Source organism: Athene noctua, chromosome 8 (assembly GCF_965140245.1).
Source record: "Athene noctua chromosome 8, bAthNoc1.hap1.1, whole genome shotgun sequence".
Lineage (NCBI taxonomy): Eukaryota > Metazoa > Chordata > Aves > Strigiformes > Strigidae > Athene > Athene noctua.
This window is the reverse complement of record NC_134044.1, coordinates 18,401,824-18,423,576: the sequence shown is the minus strand read 5'-3', so window position 1 is coordinate 18,423,576 and position 21,753 is coordinate 18,401,824. Positions and strand designations below refer to the sequence as shown.

General features: G+C 40.5%; 2 protein-coding genes across 17 annotated transcripts in view; both read right to left on the bottom strand.

Annotated features, from left to right (window-relative positions):
- Positions 1-5,519, bottom strand: part of LRCH3 (leucine rich repeats and calponin homology domain containing 3) — a 69,081-nt gene extending 63,562 nt beyond the window's left edge. For 9 of the 16 annotated variants that reach the window (XM_074912168.1, XM_074912182.1, XM_074912166.1 and 6 more), the window contains exon 1: positions 5,207-5,518. In XM_074912168.1, the coding sequence (XP_074768269.1) occupies positions 5,207-5,444 (238 nt within the window). In that variant the 5' untranslated portion in view covers positions 5,445-5,518. Of the gene's footprint in view, positions 1-5,206 lie in introns of all 16 variants that reach the window. The other 7 variants (XM_074912178.1, XM_074912180.1, XM_074912173.1 and 4 more) reach the window with 2 other exon arrangements.
- A 931-nt stretch (positions 5,520-6,450) lies between these two features.
- On the bottom strand, positions 6,451-21,689 carry FYTTD1 (forty-two-three domain containing 1). The gene is made up of 9 exons (XM_074912183.1): positions 21,529-21,689; positions 17,407-17,538; positions 14,300-14,445; positions 13,414-13,526; positions 12,518-12,614; positions 11,432-11,493; positions 10,503-10,577; positions 9,557-9,683; positions 6,451-8,493 (listed from the first exon to the last, which is right to left on the bottom strand). Exons 1-9 carry the CDS (start codon positions 21,629-21,631, stop codon positions 8,398-8,400), a joined length of 951 nt encoding a protein of 316 aa, XP_074768284.1. The 5' UTR covers positions 21,632-21,689; the 3' UTR covers positions 6,451-8,397.
- Positions 21,690-21,753: the final 64 nt, after the last annotated feature.

The window sequence follows — 21,753 nt, the reverse complement described above, 5'->3', positions numbered from 1 at the left end:
CACACAGTACTTTTATTGCAACAAGGCTTAGAAACGACAAGCTCAGGCTCCACTTTCCCAGTTGCTATAAAACATTAGGCAAAAAGACTGCCTGTGTGCCAGGAACCTTTGCGCATTACTGCAGGCCTCAGGTCTCCATCAAAAACCAACACAACACATTCCACAAAAACAAACTATAAACTACAACAGTCTACTGCACTCCATACTTTGAGTGTAACAAAAAGAGAAAACTGACTTCAATTTACCAAAGCACCACTCTCAGATAATTCCATTAGTCTAGATTAAGAATTGTCAGTATTTATGCATAGAACACACGAGATCAAGACTTTCTACATATATAAGAAGAAACATAACAAGAAAGAAAACAAGAGGGAGCAATAGTCAAATTATAAAGGGACTGACACAAGCAGGAGGTAAGACAAAAAAATGGAACTGAATGGAACAAGCTAGATTGCCATCTAAAATTTGGAGAAAGATCGTCATCCTCCCTCCGTCTCACCCCTACAGCTACAAGAACCTTTGGACATTGTATTTCTGCTTGGGTTTTGGTAAGGCTAGAGGCAAGTACACAAATCTGAGCACAAGCCTCTGAACTACCCTAATGAAATGTTAGGTTTTGATTTTTAATATTGAAGCTTTAGAGATCTAAGTACCAACACTGTAAACTCTCCTGACAAATAGCCTGTGACTTGAACAAAGAACAATCCCATTTCCTTCCAAGTTATCTTAAAGATCATAATAAAATTAAATTCAAGATACAGTAACCCAAAGAGGTTTGGGTTTTTTTTCCAAACAATTATTTAATTTTAGGCTTGTTTAGATTCTGTTGTTGTGGCTTTAAGAATGAAGACTTGGGAAATATGGCCACTGCTGTATGAGCCATACTGAATACTTCTCAAGCTGTTTTACATTTCATCAGGTAATATCAACTAAATTTCTGGCAGGAAGAAAAATACCAATGAGACCTCTTACTGCAGAAGACTTATATAGTCACTGTAATCCTTCTAAATCCATGTAAGCACTTAGCATATAGATGTTATTGATGCTATAGTCAGATTTTACCATTTCTATGGAGAACTGCTAAGAACAAAACTATAGATACACCTTACCGGCAAAATCATTCAAAGGGTAGTAGCAGATAATTTTTTTTATCCTTTTCAGAGTCTTGCTATCCTTTTTCACTATTAATACATTCCAGAAACAAGATATAGTATGCTGCATGTAATTATCTTACTAGTTGATTTCCATGTAACAGCCATTTCTTATACTGCATAAACTCACATATATTCCCATCTTCTCCTTTAAAAGTGGAGACAGTGAGTGGTTTAGGTAATTACAGATGTCACGGAGAATTTGATAAATAACTTTTCTGCTCAATGTATGCTTTAGGCCACTGGGAAAGCTGTCAAATAATGACATCAGAGTCTACATTAACACTGGCAAAATGCAACCGTGCTTCCTTTCATATTTAACTAGATGTTTTATAGCCATTCCTTTTCCTATTCCCTAGTCGACAAAAAGAGTGCAATGAACAAATGGGTCATAATTCAACCCAGATAAAATGGGGATAGATAATGCAGGTTAAATGAAAGAGTAGGAAAGAAAATGAGAAGCACATCCTTGCTTTGTTAATGAAGAAGCTTGCTCATTCTTCATCAATGAACTTTGTAAGCTTGAGTCACTTCCTAAAATTCCAATTAAGTTGTAAGGGATAAGCAAAAAGAACAGCTGCTTTTCCCCTCTTTCAGTATCTAAATTATTATTACACTGCATTTCTTGTACATGAGCCACCCCACATGTACAAAAACGTTAGATGAGATTACTGCATCACTCACTGTAGGGAGTTACCTTCCCCATTCCAAAGCTCTCAAACACCAACTGTTCCACCTTCAATTTGACTTTTTATTACATGATCTTAATTCCAGTCAAAGCACAAAACAACCAGAAACTCACTATTACTTCAATGCGTGGTTACCTGCTCAGTTTCGAGAACAAAGCTCGAGCACTAGTCTTGGTTTAAAAAGCTGCCTGTTGGTCATCATCATCATCAGGAAGACAGCAGTGCCCAGAAGTAGCTGAGGCTCTGACAACACTAGAGAACTCACTTTCCAGTGAAGTTTCATGACTTGAGGCAAATGATTAACAAGGAACTTCATTTCTCCACTGACGCCTAACAGAAATATATTAACTTCCAGAATAAAAATGTAGCAAGCCCGATCTGTTCATAAGTTTTAGTTGGTCCAGTGAGGAGCATGGAGTTAGACTCAATGATCCTTACAGGTCCCTTCCAACTAGAGATATTCTGTGATCTGTTTATCAAATATTTTTCCTAAGTTAAGTTACACCTGCCAGAAACTCAGCTCTGATGATTATCTAGTGAGTAGTTAAGAACGGTACTTAAAAGATATTGCAGCTTGAGCACCAGGGTTAATATTACTGTCAACCCTGAACCCCTAAAAGATCCAAAGAAATGTCACCTTCCCATTAACGTTTGAAAATGTGCCTTGTGGCTGACGTCTACTTAAAAGGATTCTCCCCTCACCCACCATCAACCTCAGAGCACTCTTGATCAAGCATCTAATCTCTAACGCCTGGTTCCTCCTGACCCGCTTTGCTGGTTCATCTACATTAACAACAGCTTTTAGGCAAGGCCAGTGATTCTGTTAAGGCTTAAGGCTATGCTAGATGCTGGTTTTCTAGCAGTGTAGTTACATTAATGAGGGATGTGATTCATTCCCACCTCTTTAGAATTGATGCAGTTAGTGACGTGCAATTACTTTTATTACTGCAAGAACGGGAATGAGCTCTACCAGTATAACATGATCCACACTAGAGAGGTGTCTGTCACATGAAAAGGAGTAAGATTTGTATATACATTATTTTGTCATCGGTTTTATACTTTGGAAGTAATTCCAATGATTTTTATGGAACTCCACACACACAGCACAGCATGGAGAAAGGCACTCAGAGGCTACAGTCTAGGAGGTTATTTAAAATGTTTATTTTAAGTGTGTATAACACCTAACACACATATACATCATACCATATTATTTGTGGCTACTCCCATACAAAAGAATTGGATATTTCACAAGAAAAATTGATGTGGGGAAAGAAGTTGATTAAATTTGTGGTTGAGCACTCAACTGAAAACTGGGGGTCAGAAACACTTGAGTGGATTTTTCTACACTGCCCAGCCTTATTCAAAACAAAAAAGTCATAGAACAGACCACGCTAAAAAAGATTAAGTTATTCACAGCAGGCTTCAAAACAGAGAATTTAAACAGAATGTGTCGTCCCCCACCCTCTCCAATAAGCCCTGCTTTTTACAACTTAAGAACAGTTGTAGTTTTTTTCTAAGGTTCATTGTGATGATAAATGCACAAAAGTGTATGGTATGCACTGCCGCTTATTAGCATTTAATGCTTCTTGAACAACTACAATGCAAATATTCATCACAATAGATGGGGACCTTGGCAGAAACAAGAATTCCCACAAATTGTTTAAAAGTACAGTAAATGAATAGTATTATAAACAAAAAGCCCAAATCTCTCCCAAATGTGTATGCTGCATTTGCTCACAGATTAGCCCACTACATATTCATTGTGTGACCACATTTGTAGAAAATCCTTTGAACAAAAAAATTTTATACCCTAACAAGAAGTGTTTCCTATTAATAGATGTGTTCAAGTCAAATCACAGTTGTCTCAAGATGATTTTGTTGGGTGGGGTTTTTTTGTATTTTTTTGTATTAGTGACAGATTTGTGCATAAATAGGATGTTACAGGACAGAATATGAAGTCAGACAATTTTAAAGCAGGCTCCATTTTGAATTACTTAACTGACAGTGTATCAACACAGTTACTAACAAACATGGTAACTTTTAAGAAGTGATGCTTAGAGTTTATTTCTAAGCTACAACACAGCACAAAACACCAGAAAAATCTAAGTGACTGCATAGGAAGTAATCAAAGTTACAAACAAATAGCATGCTGACACCATTTAAAACTACTTTTACTTCACTTATACAAGTAGACAATCAAAATAAACATACTTTATATAATACACTAAAAAAATTTCTACATCCTGCACAAACTCTCATTTCCCAAGTCTCACCTCTCTATTCAATACAGCAATATGTAAACATACTCCACAAATGCTTATGATCAAGGTGCTTAGTATGAATTTTTAGTCTACTCCTATGAATACCTTTGAGGAGCAGTAGGAAAAAACAGCCCTATTGATTACTGTACATTGTAAAGTGTTTCTTAAAAATCCTTAATATTTTCATAGGTATAGCAGAGGAGAAAAGGGACATGTTTCTGTTCACTGTACCTTTCGTCTTGCCTACAGCTTTCAGAAATGACAATAACAGAAGCATAAGAGCACAAGAAACAGTTGTCTTTAGCATATGCACACCTGACAGCCCTTCTTGGAAAGTTTGTTTCTCCTGTCAACAGAACAAGATGAGCGATGACAAGGGTGTGTAAATATGTATATACACACACACACTCACATATACATACATCAGACCAAGAACATGTCTGGCTAAAACCACATCAGTAAGTGGCAGTACTGAGAAAAACCTCATAACTCTTTTTAAAGCAGCCTCCAATAAGGGAAACACCTCTAGCGTGAAGATGACAAAGAAAAACACCCAACAAATGGAGAGATCTCATCGGCCAGACCCACGACGGGCAGAGGAAGGAGGAGTACCCTGCAACTTCTCCATCCTGCCTCTCAGTCGGAGAGGAAGGGCGGAGAGCGAAGGGAGGGGGCGAAAGCGTGAAGGAGAAACGGCCCAAGAGGAGAAATATGCCAAGCATCGCCTCCGGTGAGAAGTCTTTCTCTACACCCGCACATACACTTTTCAAGAGAAATGGCGGGGGGGGGGGGGGGGGAACATCCTCTGTGGAAATTTCTCCTCCTTATGCACTCAGCTTTAAATTACTGAAGAGGCAGCAAATTGATAACCTCATCCTCACTCGTAGCGAAGGGCTGGCTGTCCTCCCTCCCACCCCCAATGCTCCCTGAGGGGGCGGGGAAGACAGCCAGGCCCCCTCAAGCCCTCTTTGATGGGGGGCCGCCAGGCCCCATCACACCGGCTGCCCCCAGCCCTGAGGCGCTTGCGAGAGCAGGGTAAGGCGTTTTCCCTAATCCCCTTCCCCGCTGTCTCGCCTCCCCCTCCCCTCAACGCCGCGTCCCTCACCGGCCTGGGTGGTGTCGCTGAGGTCGTGGTTGGCGGCGCTGGCCCGGGGGTAGTCGCGGAGCTTCCTGCCGCTCAAACTGAGGGTACCGCTGGCCGCCGCTTCTTCTAAGGCTCGGTCCAAGGAGCGGCTCCACGAACCCGGACCTGAGGGCCCAGGTGGCGGAGAACAAGCCGCCGCGTTCCCCGCCGGCATCACGGCAGAGCCGCCCTCCGGCGCCGCCAGCACCGCGGCCGCCATTTCCCCCCGCCGCAGCCCGCCGCCGCCGCTGCTCGGGCTTCGCGCGCCACTGCGCAGGCGCGGGGCAGCCCGGGGACCGGCAGGGAGGGCGCATGCGCTGGCCTTGACAGCCCGCGGAGTGCGCATGCGCACCACTGCCCGCCCGCAGGGGCCGAGACAGCGCAGAGCACCTCGTAGAAATAACCTGAAACGTCCTCCTTTCAGGGTTTTTTCCACCCGCCTGGGGTAATCTGGCTTTTGGGTAAATCCTCTGACCCATTCCAGCAGCCAGCCAAGGAGAGATCACACCTATCTGAACTAGGCGGGCAAAGTACCAGCTGCTTCACGTTTTTTCCTTGATGTCATCAATCCTTCAAAGATCGCACTCTGCAACATCCGAATAAATGCCAGTCTTGCTCTGGGAGAGCACTGATTAGCTGTTTATGCTGGAACTGTTGCATGTCCGAATACTGCCCGAAGCTGGCAACCACACAGACTTGAGCTGGTAACAAAGAACAAAGACTGTAGATACTCAGGTGCTGAGCCATCCACCATGCTCAACACCTTATCAAATACATTTACAGGTAGTATTTTTTTCCTGCACCACCAATTAACATCAGCACTTCCGCTGTTTATGCAAGCCTCCTGCCAGCATCACACTGGAAAAAACAACCACGGTCGTTTATCAGGGTGCTCATGCTGATCCTGTAATACAAGGTTTAGATTACAGTGAGTTCTCACTAGCAAGACACCAAACAACTAAATTAGATGGTGCCACTGAAAAACACATTAATATCTGACACATTTAAATGCAAGTGAGCTTATACAGTGCTACTCCAAGAAGTGCTTAATTTCCAGGATATTAAGCTGGGCAATGAACACAAGCCCTCTTTAAATTAGGCTACTTTTTGGTATATTCTTCAGAAAGTTTAGTAAGAATTTAATCATTAAGAACCCCTTGAAGGATATCTGAAAATTCACATAACCAATACATTGCCCAGGTGCTTATAACAGGAACAAGACAGTATGAAACCTGTAACTTTTTATTAAAAAAAAAATTAACAGCTTCAGAATAGATCAAATGTAGTAACTTCTCCAAAAAATACCAAAAGGTACAGTGTAAAGCATCTTCTCATTAAATACAAACTAGCATTTTTTGATGCATTGCATCAATGTTTTGCATCTATGTTGATGCAAAAGAATTTTTTTGTTGCATCCTGGCACATGGAAAATGTATACACTGAAACAGGGTGACTGACCACACTTTCCCTACTCAAATTCTAACAGTGGGACATATTTTTTTAAAAAAATTTCCTACTAGTAATTAAGAAAAAAACCCTTAACACCATTAAGTTTAGTTTGCTTCTGCTAACATATACTTTTCAACATTAAAAATAAGGGTTTAAGTACTATATAGCATCAGGATGCATTCTGACTTTAAAACTGCTATACAAACAAAAGCCCTTCTACTGTCAAATGCTCTTCAATGTTGAAGTTCCTGGTAAATGCTATTTAACTCAGAATTTGAGATAAAAATGCAAGGAAACCAACTCTGTAAGAAGTCAAATGTAAACTCTTCAAGAACAATAAAAGGAATTAAACCCACTTCAAACACCATAAACATTTTTGGATGCAGCAAGCCAATCATTCTTTTACCTGACTGTACCTAAATCTCATTGCTATAGAACAGTGTTAAGTTCATCAGTTCCTGGTCTGGAAGTGATTCTGAACAGGTGCCTCATTTTTAGGGATCATATAAATTCAGACTGAGGATGCCGCATTTGTTATCATCCTGCACATTCTCATGCACAAAGCTAAGCTTAAAGCAAATGACTGCATGCTCCTGCTTAATGCCTTACACACGCTGGCAAACTGAGGGCTTTCTTCCAGCAATGTTCCCCAGTTTCAGCCAATTTTAAGATGTCTGGCCTCTTCTGATCAGCTTCACATCTTACCTCTCTTTGGTATATACAAACAAATGCCATTAGATTGCTTGCCTCCGGCTATTTGTAAGAGTCAGAGAAAACCCTCTAGGGGCAAGGTATGCAAGATGAGAATCCTGTGTCTGGGAGGGTAAGGAACTCTACCATACCACTGACTTTCTTGTGAACTGATGTATTTATTCCTAAGAAATTACTCAAAAATGTGAAGTTATTGCATTAAGTTTGCAAAAAAAATGTACAAAAAGAAATAGAAAGCAAAAGTTTAAGAAAAAATAGGAGACAGACATACTCCATTTACAGAGGAGAATGATGGAACTCAAGCTATTTGCAATATAAATTACTCTTACACTGCCTATGCAGTATTTCTCCAATATAATCTGGACCACTTTTAAGGATAAGAGTAGAATAGTCTCCATCCCATTTACGTATTTTGGGTCTCAGCTAACAGCTTTATTTGTGAAAGTGAGGATGCAAAACATTTAGATTTCAAGAAAGGAAAAAAATTGAACTTTGAAAGCACAAAGAAGTACAACCAATGCTCCCATGAAAAATGTTGCTACATCACTACCGAAGTATTCATGGACTGAGGCTCTGTGCCAAACTGCAGTCCAAATTGAAGTTGATAGGCTGTCTTTAAAAAACCCTAAAATGGGGTAATGAAATACAGAACCTTTACCATAACAGAGGGTCAAAGAAAAGATACTGAGCACTCCTAAACAACAAAAAAAAGCCTTTTAAAATTCATGTGTTTTGGTTGCAAGATAAACCAAAATCAGTTTGTCATCAGCTGGGCAACAGAATCTTTTCCAACCAGGTGATGGTGCCACTCCAGTGGATCAGTTTCTCCACTTTCCCCCCCTCAGGGCATCATGTCTTTTACCATTCAAAGTAAAAGTAATAAAGATAGATAGCTCTGCCACCATCTTAGCAAGAAGTCTGGAGAATTTCAGTGACGTATGCTGTATTCTTCTGTCCACTTTTATTTCAGTTTCTTCAGTAGGTGGGATCAGTGCTCAAGTCCATCTGTCAGGTTAGCCCACTGTTACAAAACGGCTTCCTTTGTTCTGAGACAGCGCTGTTCTTTGTTCCTTCAAGATCCCAAAACGTTCATTCAACGTCATCCCTGTCTGAAAAATAATTTCACCACAAATGTAAAAAGACGTTAGGTTAATTTAATCAAAGTAATAGAGACAAGAATAATTTTTTCCTCATTCTGTATCATTGCTTGACTTCTTAATTGCCTCACTTAAAGAAAAAAGGAAGTTTACTTCATCACTTCTCACACCATTTAAAAATCAGATTGGACTATACATCAAGAGCTAGCATTTCTGAGAATTCATTAAGATGGTACACAATGTCAAGACAGAAAGTCTACTCAAAATATGGCAAGTTAAAGTGAGGACAGACAGACTGAAAAAAGGGAACTTTCACTACACTCATTTCCCTACAAAGATGCTATGCAACTTCAACAAATGCAGCATTTTAACTGTGTTAATGCAGGTTGCTTTCCAGTCCGTTCAGTTAAGGCAGTAGACTGAAGTCCAAAAGCTCAATTAATTTTACAATATAGTAGTAGACTATTTTTGGCATACTGCTTATTCATGGAAGGAACAAATCCCAACCAACACACTGATTCCATGTAACTTTCTACAGCTGGCACAGCATCTAACTCTGTCACCTGGCAAGAATTCCTTCAATGACAGCACCAAGATTCCTGCATCCAATAGTCCGTCTTCATGAAACTTGTGAAAAAAATCGCTCATCTTTCAAGCCTTTACATGATCACATTTGATTCGTTTTCTCTTAGATGCATAGCAAAAGTTGCCTTATACATTCAACTCCGAGTTCCATCCAGGTTACACAACTGAAAGAAGCTCATCCCTGAATTATGCACAGTTGCTGATTCAAGCACAGCCGGAACACCAGGAGGCTTTTAGAAATATTCAACATTTTAAATCATATTTAAAGCATGTGGGCATGCAACACATGAACTAGTGGAACAGGAAGAGTGAGTTTAGTTGCTTGCTTTAAGTTACAGAGCAAGTTAGTGGAAGAACTGGAAGTGTAAACAAGAAGTAGTCACTAGTTCCCTCTTTCTGTCACTAGTGAGAATAGGAGGAAAGTGCCTGGCTCACTGACTTCTGTCTCTCTTGAAACTATTTCCACAGTTAAGGAAAGAAACTCATTTACCTGTTTTCCAACACTATTAATATCAAATTGCAACGGAACCCCTTTGGGAATCTTCTTCTCTTCAGATTGGTCCCTCTTCATCAGAAATGGTGGCACAGGAGTACGAGTTAATCGCAATTTCTGGGAACTGTGAAAGAAGAATGTTAGAGAGGACACAGTGAATACGTGTTTTATGCAATAAAGCCTTAATGCTGATAGAGGTATGAATTTTTCATCAAGCCATTTGATCAGGCTGGTTGAATAACTGGAGGGCACAAATTCAAGAAGGTAGAAGTCAGGCAGAACTATAAAAAGGTACCATTTGTTATCGTTATCAGACAGCAAGTGTCCTGACAGGAAGCTATCTTATCTTTTCTCTCAATCCTACTGACAAATGGATAATTTGCAGTCAATTATTCCCATAAATACAAAAAATAAAAATAGGTACAGTCTTCCTTACAAGTAAAAACGCTACTAATGAAAAAAGCTACTCAAGAAATTTTCAAAATAAAACACCTCTTGAAACAACAGGACCATCAACCTCCCAAAGACAAATACAGCAATGCTTTCTTTAAGCACAACTCTAGCGGTATCTTTATGAATCAGGGAGGAACTATTACCATCACTCATCAACTAGATGCTCATTCACTTTCATTCAGATAAGGGAGGAAAAGAGCTGCAGTACTGTCTGACTTGGAAGAGGCAAAGTGGAAATCTACCAGCCCACCCCTCTTCAACTCTGTACACCACATGAGGCTACTAACTGGGAGATGCATTATGAAATCCAGCTGCGATATTATGCAAACATAGCTCAGAAACACTCAGGAAGAGGTCACATTTAAAAGTCTTCACAAGAGGCTGTGACCCTGAGGTCACCCGAAATACTGTTGCAAGGAACTTGTTAAATGGCTCAGAACAGCAATTCCAGTTATGTTAAAAACATTTCAGAGGTTTTTTGAAAACTCACATTGGGGTTATGATTGCTCCCGGATTATCAATGGACACAGTCAGAATCCCTCCACTTGTGGTGGAAGTTCGCCATCTAGTTTGAAAACACAGAAATAACTTCCAAAAACATAGCAGAAATTTCAGTCAGGGTATCTTTAAAAGTATGTCCAAAACACTGGCTAGTAAAGAATGTACAAGCTTTCAGAATACAGGCCAGTATGAAGACTACATGCAGTCAAACAATCTACAAGCAGTTTGGCTATTAATTCTTGTATCTTTTACATTATCTAAGCCTATTCAGGTGAGCACTAGATCACATGCTGGCAAGGTGAACCAGAACTACAGCACTGATGGAAATGTTCTCTTTATAGAAACATTTGGTTTCTTTGCCACAGATGGGGCCAAAATGGTCCTCACAGCAAATCAAAGAGACAACAGACTGCAGGTCTGTGGAATACACCGATTACTCAGCCTGTTGGGTTACCAGCAAACACATTGCAAAAAGCCTAGCACCGAATGGGAAGAATACATGGGGGGAGAGCTGAGTGTCCACCTTGTGACCTGCCTTGTTTATTTCCAAACTGCTTCATAGGCTTGTATGTATATTACATAAAATGGCAATTACATCAAGAGCTCAGGAGAACACTGACATTTGAATTTTTCTTCCAGTCTATGCAGTATTCATGAGTGGTAGAGATCAGTCTGACCCTTTGAAGCTACCACCTTCCCCCTCATTCCTGCAAGTGTCTTATGCAAACAAACTCTTCCTGGTTAAATCAGAAGACAATTTAGGAAATGACTGAGAACAGGGGGAGGATCACTGTCACTCAGTTGATATGCCTACAGGGGGAAAAAAAACCATTCAATTATCATAGCCAGGAAGCCAGAGTTAAAACGAGAATCATATGAGTAACCCAACTGTGGTTTAATTCCAAATTAAATACTTACTGACGAGTTCTCTTTACTGTCTGATTATCAAGATCATCTGTTGACTGCACTTGGGCCTGTACCTGAGAACACATTAATACAGATACTGGATGTGAAAAGTGTTTCAATTCCCACTGTAGCAGCTGGAAATACAGAAGTTCAAAAATAGAAGTTTAAAGCTGTTTGTACACTTTGCACAAACAGGGTTGTACTTTCAGAGGGACTTTGGAGGTAACTACCTTATTACCTTTATAAGACACTGGAAAGAAATTGCTTTAAGAACATGAAACAATTTAAACGAAATTGTCAGCGACAGTAACTTAATCAATAAAGAGATGAAAGCATTCCCGAGGACCATGTCAGCAAACATACACTTTACTAAGATACACCAAAATGTTACCAGGCCAGCAAGAAAAACCTGGCTAGTTCCTAATCTGTTCTATGTTAACATACATAATATCCAGTATGCCACTAAGTCCCACTGCTGCTTTAAAGGACTTCAGTTTTGTTTTTCTTCCTCCCGATCCTGTCTGTAATTCTGCAATCCATGTGGTATGGAAGACAGCAGCTACTTAGTCACAGTGATGCCAGATGTAGAATGAGGGCACCAATTAAAACCAAGAACACCACTTGTCATTCACTGCATACTCTATTCTTTTGATTTTACTCAAAATAATTAAAAAATCCTTAAGGTACTAAAATTGTAACTTAAATAACTAAAATAAATAACCCCAACTAAAAAAAAAACAACAAACAAAACAAAACCCATAATCAGATCCTAAAACATGTTTGCTCTATCTATCACTTGAAGGCAACTTTTGAAAGTTGCACAGTGCTTTACAACATTTACTTTTATAAGGAAGAATGAGTACCTTGCAACTACCCTCAAACACTCTAACAAGTTTCATGCCCCTGTGATTAGTCCAGCTACGCTGAACAGGAAGCAGGACTGAACAGATGACAGCCCTAGAAGAACCCATGCCTATTCCCAGTCCACCTGAATTTTCTACTCAGATCTACTCAAAACTGATTCATTAATATTCATGTCACAGGCTAGCTCAGAATCTGTGGCACAATTTTCTTGTTGTTTTCAGTAAATTTTATTACCTTCAGACCTCTTCTAAACAGGAAAGTTGCTTGACGAGTGTCTTTCTGCTGATTTAGTTTGTTTCCAATTCTGGCAAAAGTGGACGACATGTTATTCCTGTAATATTTATTAAAATATAGTTATCAAAGGCTTCACTATGAAAGTCAGGAAAGTGACTAAGCACATCTGCAATGCTAAACATTTCAGTTGCAGTAAGATTCTCATCTACTAGGAACAAAACACATTACTCATAAATGGAGAAATCACTTTTGTTACATAGAAGCCTAGCACTTCTACATCACAGGACAGTACAGTTATTAATTATGCTTTTTAGTTTTCTCAGTATCCCCCATCACTTTAAACACAGATGATTAGATGAAAAAAAAAAAGGAGCAGACTTGGTATGTAAAAAGTTTGTTTAGTTTCCACAAGAGTCACATAGAGAAAATTTTCATCATGGAGACTAGTTAAGATGCAGTTTATAATCGCCATGTTAACTCCAGCACAAATAAAACGTGCAATAGCTTCCATGAAACTGAAGATGGCACCAGCTTCCACAACAGCATTTTATTTAGAAAGTTCACTAAACCATGGCTATCACTTCAAAGCTACTGAAATCCACATTGGCCATTTCCATATAGGCTGTTCATGATTTAAATAAAGGCAGCATACCAGGTGCTCACAAATAGAGGCACTTCCCGAGTGCTCCACATGGTAATAAATATCTGGCTTTGTATCAAGACAACGTTTGTCTCCCCACTCAGCTTCCAGATTTGCAGAACTTCATACATACGGCAGTCTTGAGCTTATTACTACTGCTAGTACCTACTGCCTTCTCTTGGACTCAGTCCTGGTAAACAAGACTCACTGTGGAAAGTTGTCAAGAAGAGTTCAGAAAGAAGATTTGGTATTTTACCTTCTGTTTAGTGGGGCAGGCCTCCTGAGGGCTGGAGGTTGTTTTCTCTGCATTTCAGATTGTCTCTGCAAGTTTGTTTTCTTTTTCAAAACTGGGTAATTCCGCTGTGCATTCTTAAAAAACAATAAATATATATAGCATGTATGTATACTGGATACACACATAAACACTTCCGTTTCCATTCACAGACTGCATATAGAATATATTTGGCTTTGACTACTTTTCATAGTCTAGTATAATTTGAAAACACCTTCTACACTTTCATGAATTCGATATTCCCTTCATTATCAGGAAAAAAAAAAAAAAGCAGAGCTTAGCAGTTACTTTTTGATTACTGTATCTCCCTAAACTGACAAAATGCGCTCCACACATCTTTAAAATTACTCTTCACAAATGCAAAAGCAATCCCTGTTCTCCAATACTGAATGAGATGGAGTGGACAACAATGCACTGGAGGAGTGCAAAAGAGGGAGCCTACTGATGGAGTTAAGTATTTTGCAAAAACTTCCATTTTTGTAACAGGCACGTGCTTAAAACCTGCATGTCAGCTGAGTCACTGGTTTGTAACAAAGCAATGCAAAGACAAGAAACCCTAGTAAGTGAGATTTTCTTGTAAAAATACAGTAACTACCTATGTATTTGCAAAGAACATACTTCTGTATGTCAATTTTCATGACTTACAACCCAATTAAGTGTCGAAAAACTTTCAAACCTAGTCATTAACCACCCCTCTCAAAACAAACAAGAACCCAGCTAACACAGCCCCAATTTAATAAAAGGTTATACCAGATGTCTCAATTTTATATTTCAGTAGCACTCTTCTGAAGCCATTGTGTTTCATTTTTTGATCTGTTCTCACATGAACCACTAGAATTGCATTAATTACCTTCTCGCTAAGTGGCTGTCTGTTCAGAGGACTAATTCCTTTGTGTGAACCCATTGCTTTCTTGGCTGCCAAGCCAGTTATAACTCCATAAGAACGCTTCTTCCCTGCTATCTTCTTTCTGCGTCCCAAGCGATTTTTACCATAACCTGCAACAAGCACAAAGAGTTCAACAATTCTTACTGAAAGAAAAAGTTTATTGCTTTAAGATGCCATGCAGGCAATACAAGTTATATTGCTGCACACTTGAAGCCTTAGAGCAGAAGCTATCACTACACTTGAAGACAGTTTGTTTATTCAGTTATTTTAGCAGGTCTGGCCCAAGCCCTAGCACAAAAATAATCAGCTTCTCATCTAGATTGCAGTTTTGCTCTAGCTCATTGCATTAATTTCTGTTGAAAATTTATTATTTGACATGTCTACAGGGGTAACTTAAAGAGCCATTTTGGCATAGAAAACTACCAAAATACTCTGAGATGGAACTACATCAAGTGCTGAATAATACAAAACCAAACCAAAACCAAACCAGCTACCTACCCATTTGGCAAACTTTAAATTACCAGTTTATATTGAAGAAAAGAAAAAGAAAAAAAGCAACTTCAAAGCTTACTTATTTAGATCAGTGGCTCCCTAGACATGACTTAAGAAAAAAGAACATAGCAATTGGCCCACAAACCATATTAAACAGTGTATGAGTTACATCACATGTGAAGTGTTTTCAGTTAGAAGTCTGCATGGCAGTCTGGATGAAACTGAGAACTGAAAGGAGCCTTTGAATATAAAAGGCTTGTAAGTTGGAGGTCTGTAGTATAAACATCTCAAATCTCCAGTTACAAGGGTTTGGTTAACCCTGTCTGGAGAAATTTAGCTTCATGCTAAGAATACAGACCATGTTTCAGTTTTATCCCCAAGTATCATCCCTTCTAGAACCTCAGACCACAAGATAAATTTAAGGCTAAAGAGTTGGCTCTATATCCGATTTTGACATATCTGACTTCACAGCATCAATAAAATATCTGAGCTTCTTCATGAGACAGGAGCCATCCCATAAGGTAAGTGATTGGTCTGAGCCCAACAGACAAATTGGCCATGGAGAAACTGCTATGTACCCACATTTTGTGGACAGTTAGCAAATCCTCTTCTTCTCAAATAGAAAAGCTGAGAAACAGGGTTACTTAGGCTGGAAGGGATCTCTGGATCAAACTGTGCTCAATTAAATCACAACCTCAAAGTTAGCTCAGGCTGCACTGGTTTTTGTGCAGTTGCAGTCTGTGTAGCACCAAGGACAACTTTTATTTAAATGAACAATATTCTTCTCTCTGTTTCTCCCCGAAAAAGATGAAAAGATTCCCAGCTCAAGTTCCTTGCTTATTTCCAGAGAGTTTGGCAACCACTTCTAAAACCACAAGGAACTGAATGCTGTTGATCATTTGTGGTTTCTGTAGCTGTCCACAAACAACGGGATTTGCTACTTATCAGAACAACTTCAACAGCCACGGAACAGCAATAAATCTGTCGGTTATAGGCTACTAATACCTAGAATGCTCAGAAGAATTATTTAATGATACCTTCTGCTCAAAAAAACAATATGAAAGAGGTTTGCTTTCAATGGGAGAAAACGTGTGAAGCTGAATAGGAGAGCAGTTAAAGCTATTCACAATGTTTCAACATGTCATGAATCTGGTGATTTTGAAAAAAATACTTGCTTTTTCCTAGAACAAGGACAGGAAAGGAAGGAAGGTTCCAAGAGAGAAAAATTACTGCCAAGACAGTTGTATTTCAACTTTCACATTTGTAACTCAAGTTCCTCCTGAAATTTTGAACTCTTAATACTTGCTTCTTTTATGCCCTTCAGATCATAAACAATTGCATTTGACAACCGTGGTAATAAACAGAACCCTACATGTTTGATGATCTACCACTTAAATTCACCTACACAAATATTCTTATGCTTGGGCTGACATAAAATATTTTCCTGGGCTGTCACCAGTTTACTAAAGAAGCACAAGTAACACTGCCATGTCGGCCTGTATAAAAAGCAAAACTCCTCCGAGCCCTGAGCAACACGACATTCCACTGATCCCCCAAGACATTTGGGTCTAAGATGCTAACAACGAGCTGCTGCTACAACAAACATTAAGCAGGACAAAGATAAAATGGGGATCACTGTGAATACACCAGGTGGATGTGCATTTAAGTGAATGCTACTAAACAAGAAATTTGCATGTATTAACTTAAACACATAATTAGCTGGTATTGAGGTGGTAAGCTTTTCAATTAGACAGTATTTTTCTATATTTTGATCATCCAGTGCTAAAAAGGTACTTTTCAAAATTAAATGTAAGCAAAATCAGTCTATACTTCAAGCAGGTGCTGGCCATGTACTGGACTAAAACCTGGGAATCATTCTAGAATGACTCCTGTTTATCAAAAAAACCCTGAGAGTTACTCAGGGAATCTACAGTAAAGCTGTTATTGTGCACTTTTCCTCTCTTCACTCCCTGCCTATATTTTTTCCCCCTTTTGAATTCCTCTGTAAAAACATCAGCTTAAGAAGGCTGACACGATACTTCCTTTGCATCCCAAGCTCTTAACAAGAAAAGCTGACTCAGACACTCTGCATTATCCATTTATATATCCCAGAGCCAGAAATACAGTCTGCAGTAACAGCTATTTTGGGGAGGCCTAATAGGAGAATTTTACCTAGCAAATATAAATATGCTGGCTCTTTTGCACAAAGCTCTGAGATCTGGCAAGGCCTCCACATTTTCTAATACACAGGCTTTGGCATAAGCATTCTTTCTATCCATCTCTGAGAAGGGACAAAGCATCAACACAATTTCCAAAATTAAAATAAATTTTTAAAAAATCAGAAACAAAGCCAATCCCTCCTTGAACCAAATAGTCCCTCAAGCACCTAAGCCTGATGTTGGGCAAACACATCAATGACTTTCTCACACTGAACCAAAACCAAACATAAACGGATCACAAAGAACTGTATTATAATTAAAACTGCATATGACACTATTTGAAAAGCAATCCATACATTAGGTTACATTTCAGCTCAGAAAAAATTACTGTGCAATACATGTTGTGTTTGGCATATACACCTTTCTGCTGTTGGATTCCCCACTTGGAGCCTGGTGTCCTGAACTGTCGAGTTCGATTCTGCTGAAGCCCTCTTTTCATTTTGGGAGAATATTGCTTTCTCTCTTCTTTCTTGTTCAGTTTAATTATATCGTCTGTAAGATGAAAATAAAAAGAAAAATTTGACATATTCTGCAGACATATTCTAGTTCTAAAAAAACCCCAAACCCTAGCTGTCTGGAGTCATGGGAAACAGATCGGTTCATCTTGCAAAGCCAGAACACACAATTTAAGGTTCTAGAAAAATTGTTGCTATAAAACATGCAGTCCTGTTAGTCTTACAGTACTTACTTTATAGTATAATGCCCTAGGAAAAGAGAAGCAGCTGCATACATCCAGATAATCCAAGGCTTGAAAAATCATGGCATTCAGCCGACCATTAGATTTCAAATTGAATGACTCCATTAGTTTTTGTATACAATTAAAATAAAATTCCACCTCACTCCCAGACTTTACAGATTCAGACAAAATGTTAATTCAAACCTTAGTTCTTCCGTCCTAAATTACTTAAGAAAAATCACACTGAGAGAACTGTCTATCAGTTATCTTCATATGTTCACGGAGGTTGAGATAATGGGAAAAAAGCAAGCAAGACTTCTCTCCCCAGGTATCTGCAATCCAAAGTAATTATCTATTGTCCAGGAAAACAGTGTTAAACAAATTATTAATCAATTTAAGAATAAATGTATGATAATAAACTGATGAAAAGTGAACAGCAGGTCTGTCAGTGCAAATCATGCCACACCAGTTTTATTTCCTTCACTGATCTGGTAGCTGGCTCAGGGGTAAAGCAACAGATGTGGCATGCTTTTATTTGACTGTTAGCCTGTTTACAAAACCGCCATAAAGGAAAATGTCAGATGATGTTTATTGCATCTAGATCATGAGCACAACTGATAAAAATCTTATGTTTCAACAGGGATCTACCACAAACACATGCACATCCTTTTTTGAGTCAGGGAGAGATGGGAATGGGATTACTGTGTTTAACAGAGTTCAAATGGACTCAGGGTAGAACAGAAAAAACAGCATAAAAAAACCCAACCCCAAAATCACAACATTGTTATTCAATGTTTTGTATCCTGTTGAAGTAAAGCTAAGAAAATCAGCTTACTCTGCTGCAAAACTGATAGACTATTCAGAAAAAAATCTATTAGGAATACTGATACAGGTCATGCAGGGTTTGATTTCTACAGAACCTCCTTTACCAAAGGGATCATCCCTGAAGCAAGAATTACCAAACTATCCTTTTGATGTGACAAAAGAAACCAAAGCCACTTCAAGAGGGTATACATCTCCAAAACAGCAGAAGCCATCACTGCCAACAGCAGTGCTCAATCAGAAGCATTATTTGAAAGTAGCACCACTAATAAAGTGATGTTCAACAAAATACAAAACTTCTAAAACTCTTAGAACAGAACATGTAATCGTGCGTAATGGCTGTTTCCATTCCTGCGCACCTGCGATACAAAGCCACCATGTTCAGAAAGCACAGATCCTTGCTCCACAGTTTATATGCTCCATCTTAAATCCCAGTTTTGCAAGTTAGCTGATGCTGTTGTCCCAAAATCTGGGTTCTTTCACCTGGCATGCAATGAGCCAAAACCCACAGAAAGTCAAGATATCCGTTTAATTCATATATGCACAGAGATGGGTGCTAGGTGGTAACCTCACAAAGCTGGCATGCCTTGGTTAATGCACAGTAAGCAGTTATACATTCCAAGCAACAGTTACTGGCACTTTTTACCAGTAGGTTAGGCCACCCTTGTTCTCATTGGTCCTTGCAAGGTCTCATCTTCACTTAATCACAGTACCTTCTTAAATTTTAACTGCACATGTTCAGTGAGGAAGGGACTTTTCTTGGTAGGAGGCTTCTTCCTACTCAAGGGTGGGTTTTTACTATGTTAATGAGGAAAACTCACAGCTCAAGTAGTTCTCTCCCTGGTTTTATCAGCAGCTTTTGTTCCTGAGCGCTTATCTTGGTATTTCCCTGCATGATGGTTTTACAGTGTCATCCCTCACACTTATCTCCGTATTTCCTTATTTTAATCACATGCTGCTTCTGCAGGGTCACTCTGTTCCCTTTACCAGTTCCTTTATCAATTCCCAGAGTTCTTTCACAACCCTCCTTTGGTTGTTTTACCAATTAAGATGCAACACTGCTGTACACAGGGTTACAAGTTTTCAAACAAAAGCACTTAAGTTTCAGCTACCCTCTTATTTGGGGAAATGAAGGATATCTGGGACCTGACGCATTTGTTAGCTGAGAGACACGGAAACATTCTCCTCTCTTGCCTGTGATTAGAGATCAAACCTACAGCTAGAACAGCAGAATAATCTCGGAACATTATCAAACTGGAAGCTTAGCTTCAGATGAGTTGCACATAACACACCGGCAACAAAAATAGATTTAATCTTTATTATTACATGAGAAAATACTCAGTGTTAAGATCTAGATCTTAAGGTTTCCTAGATTAATGTTGTGTAAAATTTTTTGATATCATGACAGATGTGGGATTGTATCTTCTCTTTGTTTACAGCAGACCACACGGCTTTGACCTGAGGACAGCAGCCGTGGATGACACTGTCCTCATCCAAGTTACCCCTGCACCTAAACAAACTAAGGGACACACCCACTCACAACAGCTTCTTAAACAGACCTATACCATCACAAGGACACCACAACAGTCCTTTGCAATCTGTTACTGGTCAATGTCCCAGACATGTAGTAGTGGCTAACCAAAAGGTTAACTTCATGAGGAAACATTAGAACATTTGAAAATACAACTAGCCACTCAGTCAATAACTCTATTAATCTTGGTAACCTTGGAAACAAAGATGCAGTGTTCTATAAGTAAAAATAGAATTATAGATTTATACAAATGCTGCAATGATACTCCACATTCAGACAAACTCTAAACATCATTTCACAAGTTATCTCCATTGCCAAAACAAAGAACTCCACTGGATTATTTACATAAGGAAAAACTGTACAAATCCTCTTATTTTTTTAAAGTGGTTCACAAAGGCTGAATCTACAGTTAACATTCTAATTCACATCACAATTTTGCTTTTTGAAGCAAGCCTCCTGATAGTACCTACCCACCTTGCTCTGGTAGAATCACAGAGCAGTCTTGTAGTGTACAAAACCAATTTTCCCGGGATAAAACTAAACTGGAAGGTAACACTCGAGGAATGCACCAAATGTGTCCAAAACTGTGAATGGAACTCGGCTCACAGGACCAGAACAGAACTACGCTAAGATATCTCTTTGAAATATATCTAGTGTGGCTACCAGGTTCTCAGGTACACTCGGAGACACAGCTCTGCAGGTCTGTAATGAGGCTGTGCAACTTCCTAACACACACAACCAATGGGAGGACAAGGGAGAAAGGGGGAGATTGTCACAGGAAACTACGTGGTACAGACGATATCACACTTGATCTGACTGGTAAAGTATTGCAAAGGGGTTACAAAGGAGACTTGCCATTACCGACTTCCAAACCTGAGAAGAAAAAAAAGGCAAGGCCAGCTAGGCAGCAACCTCACCACCCCCACCCCCGCAATTCCAAGCGCCAGGCGAGGCCCTGGGACACTCCCCGAGGGTCACCCAGCAAAGGGCCCGGGCGCCGTGGGCCCGACTGGGGCCAAACGCAGGCAGCACCCCGGTCTTCAGCCTGCTCCGGACATCCAGATGGAACAAAGGGGAACCCACCCCGCTGAACCCGGCTCCTCGCTAGCCAGGGACAGCGACCCCCCGGGCCCTGGCCCCTGTGAGCCCCGTTGCTCCCAGGGCCACAGCCGGGCCTCGCCTCCCGTCCCCGCCACCACAGGCCCATGGGCCCCCGAAGCCAGCCTCGCGTTCCGCCCCCTCACCGCGCGCCGTAGCTGTGGTAGGGTCCTGACGCCCCCCTCCCCCTCCGCGCAGGCTGCCTCCCTACGCCCCCCCTCGGTTTCTCACGCGCCGGTGACCGGTAAAGCCCGTTGGTTCGTTCCGCTCCTCCCCCGGCCGTAGCGCTTGGTTCGGCCCCCCGCGCCCCTCCACCCTCTTCCCCACAGCGGCGGGCCCGAGCCGCTCTCCTCACCGAGCGACATGTCGATCTTCTCCAGGCTGTCGCTGCTGCCGTTCCGGACCCCCGCCACAACCGAGGAGCCCGAAAGCGGCGCCGCAGCCCCGAACCCGCTCATGGCTGCCGGCAGGACGATGCCGGCAGGACGATGCCCGCAGGACGCTTCCCGCTGGGCCGCCGCCGCCTCCCCTCGCCGCCTCGGACACCGGCGCATGCGCGACCGCACCCTGCGCACGCGCC

Excerpts from the sequence above, each read along its gene's own strand:
- FYTTD1 (XM_074912183.1), bottom strand. The coding sequence starts at position 21,631 with ATGAGCGGGTTCGGGGCTGCGGCGCCGCTTTCGGGCTCCTCGGTTGTG. Across the intron at positions 17,539-21,528 it reads GAAGATCGACATGTCGCTCG|ACGATATAATTAAACTGAAC; the intron begins GTGAGGAGAGCG and ends TTCATCTTACAG. Across the intron at positions 11,494-12,517 it reads TGTTTAGAAGAGGTCTGAAG|GTACAGGCCCAAGTGCAGTC; the intron begins GTAATAAAATTT and ends ATGTGTTCTCAG.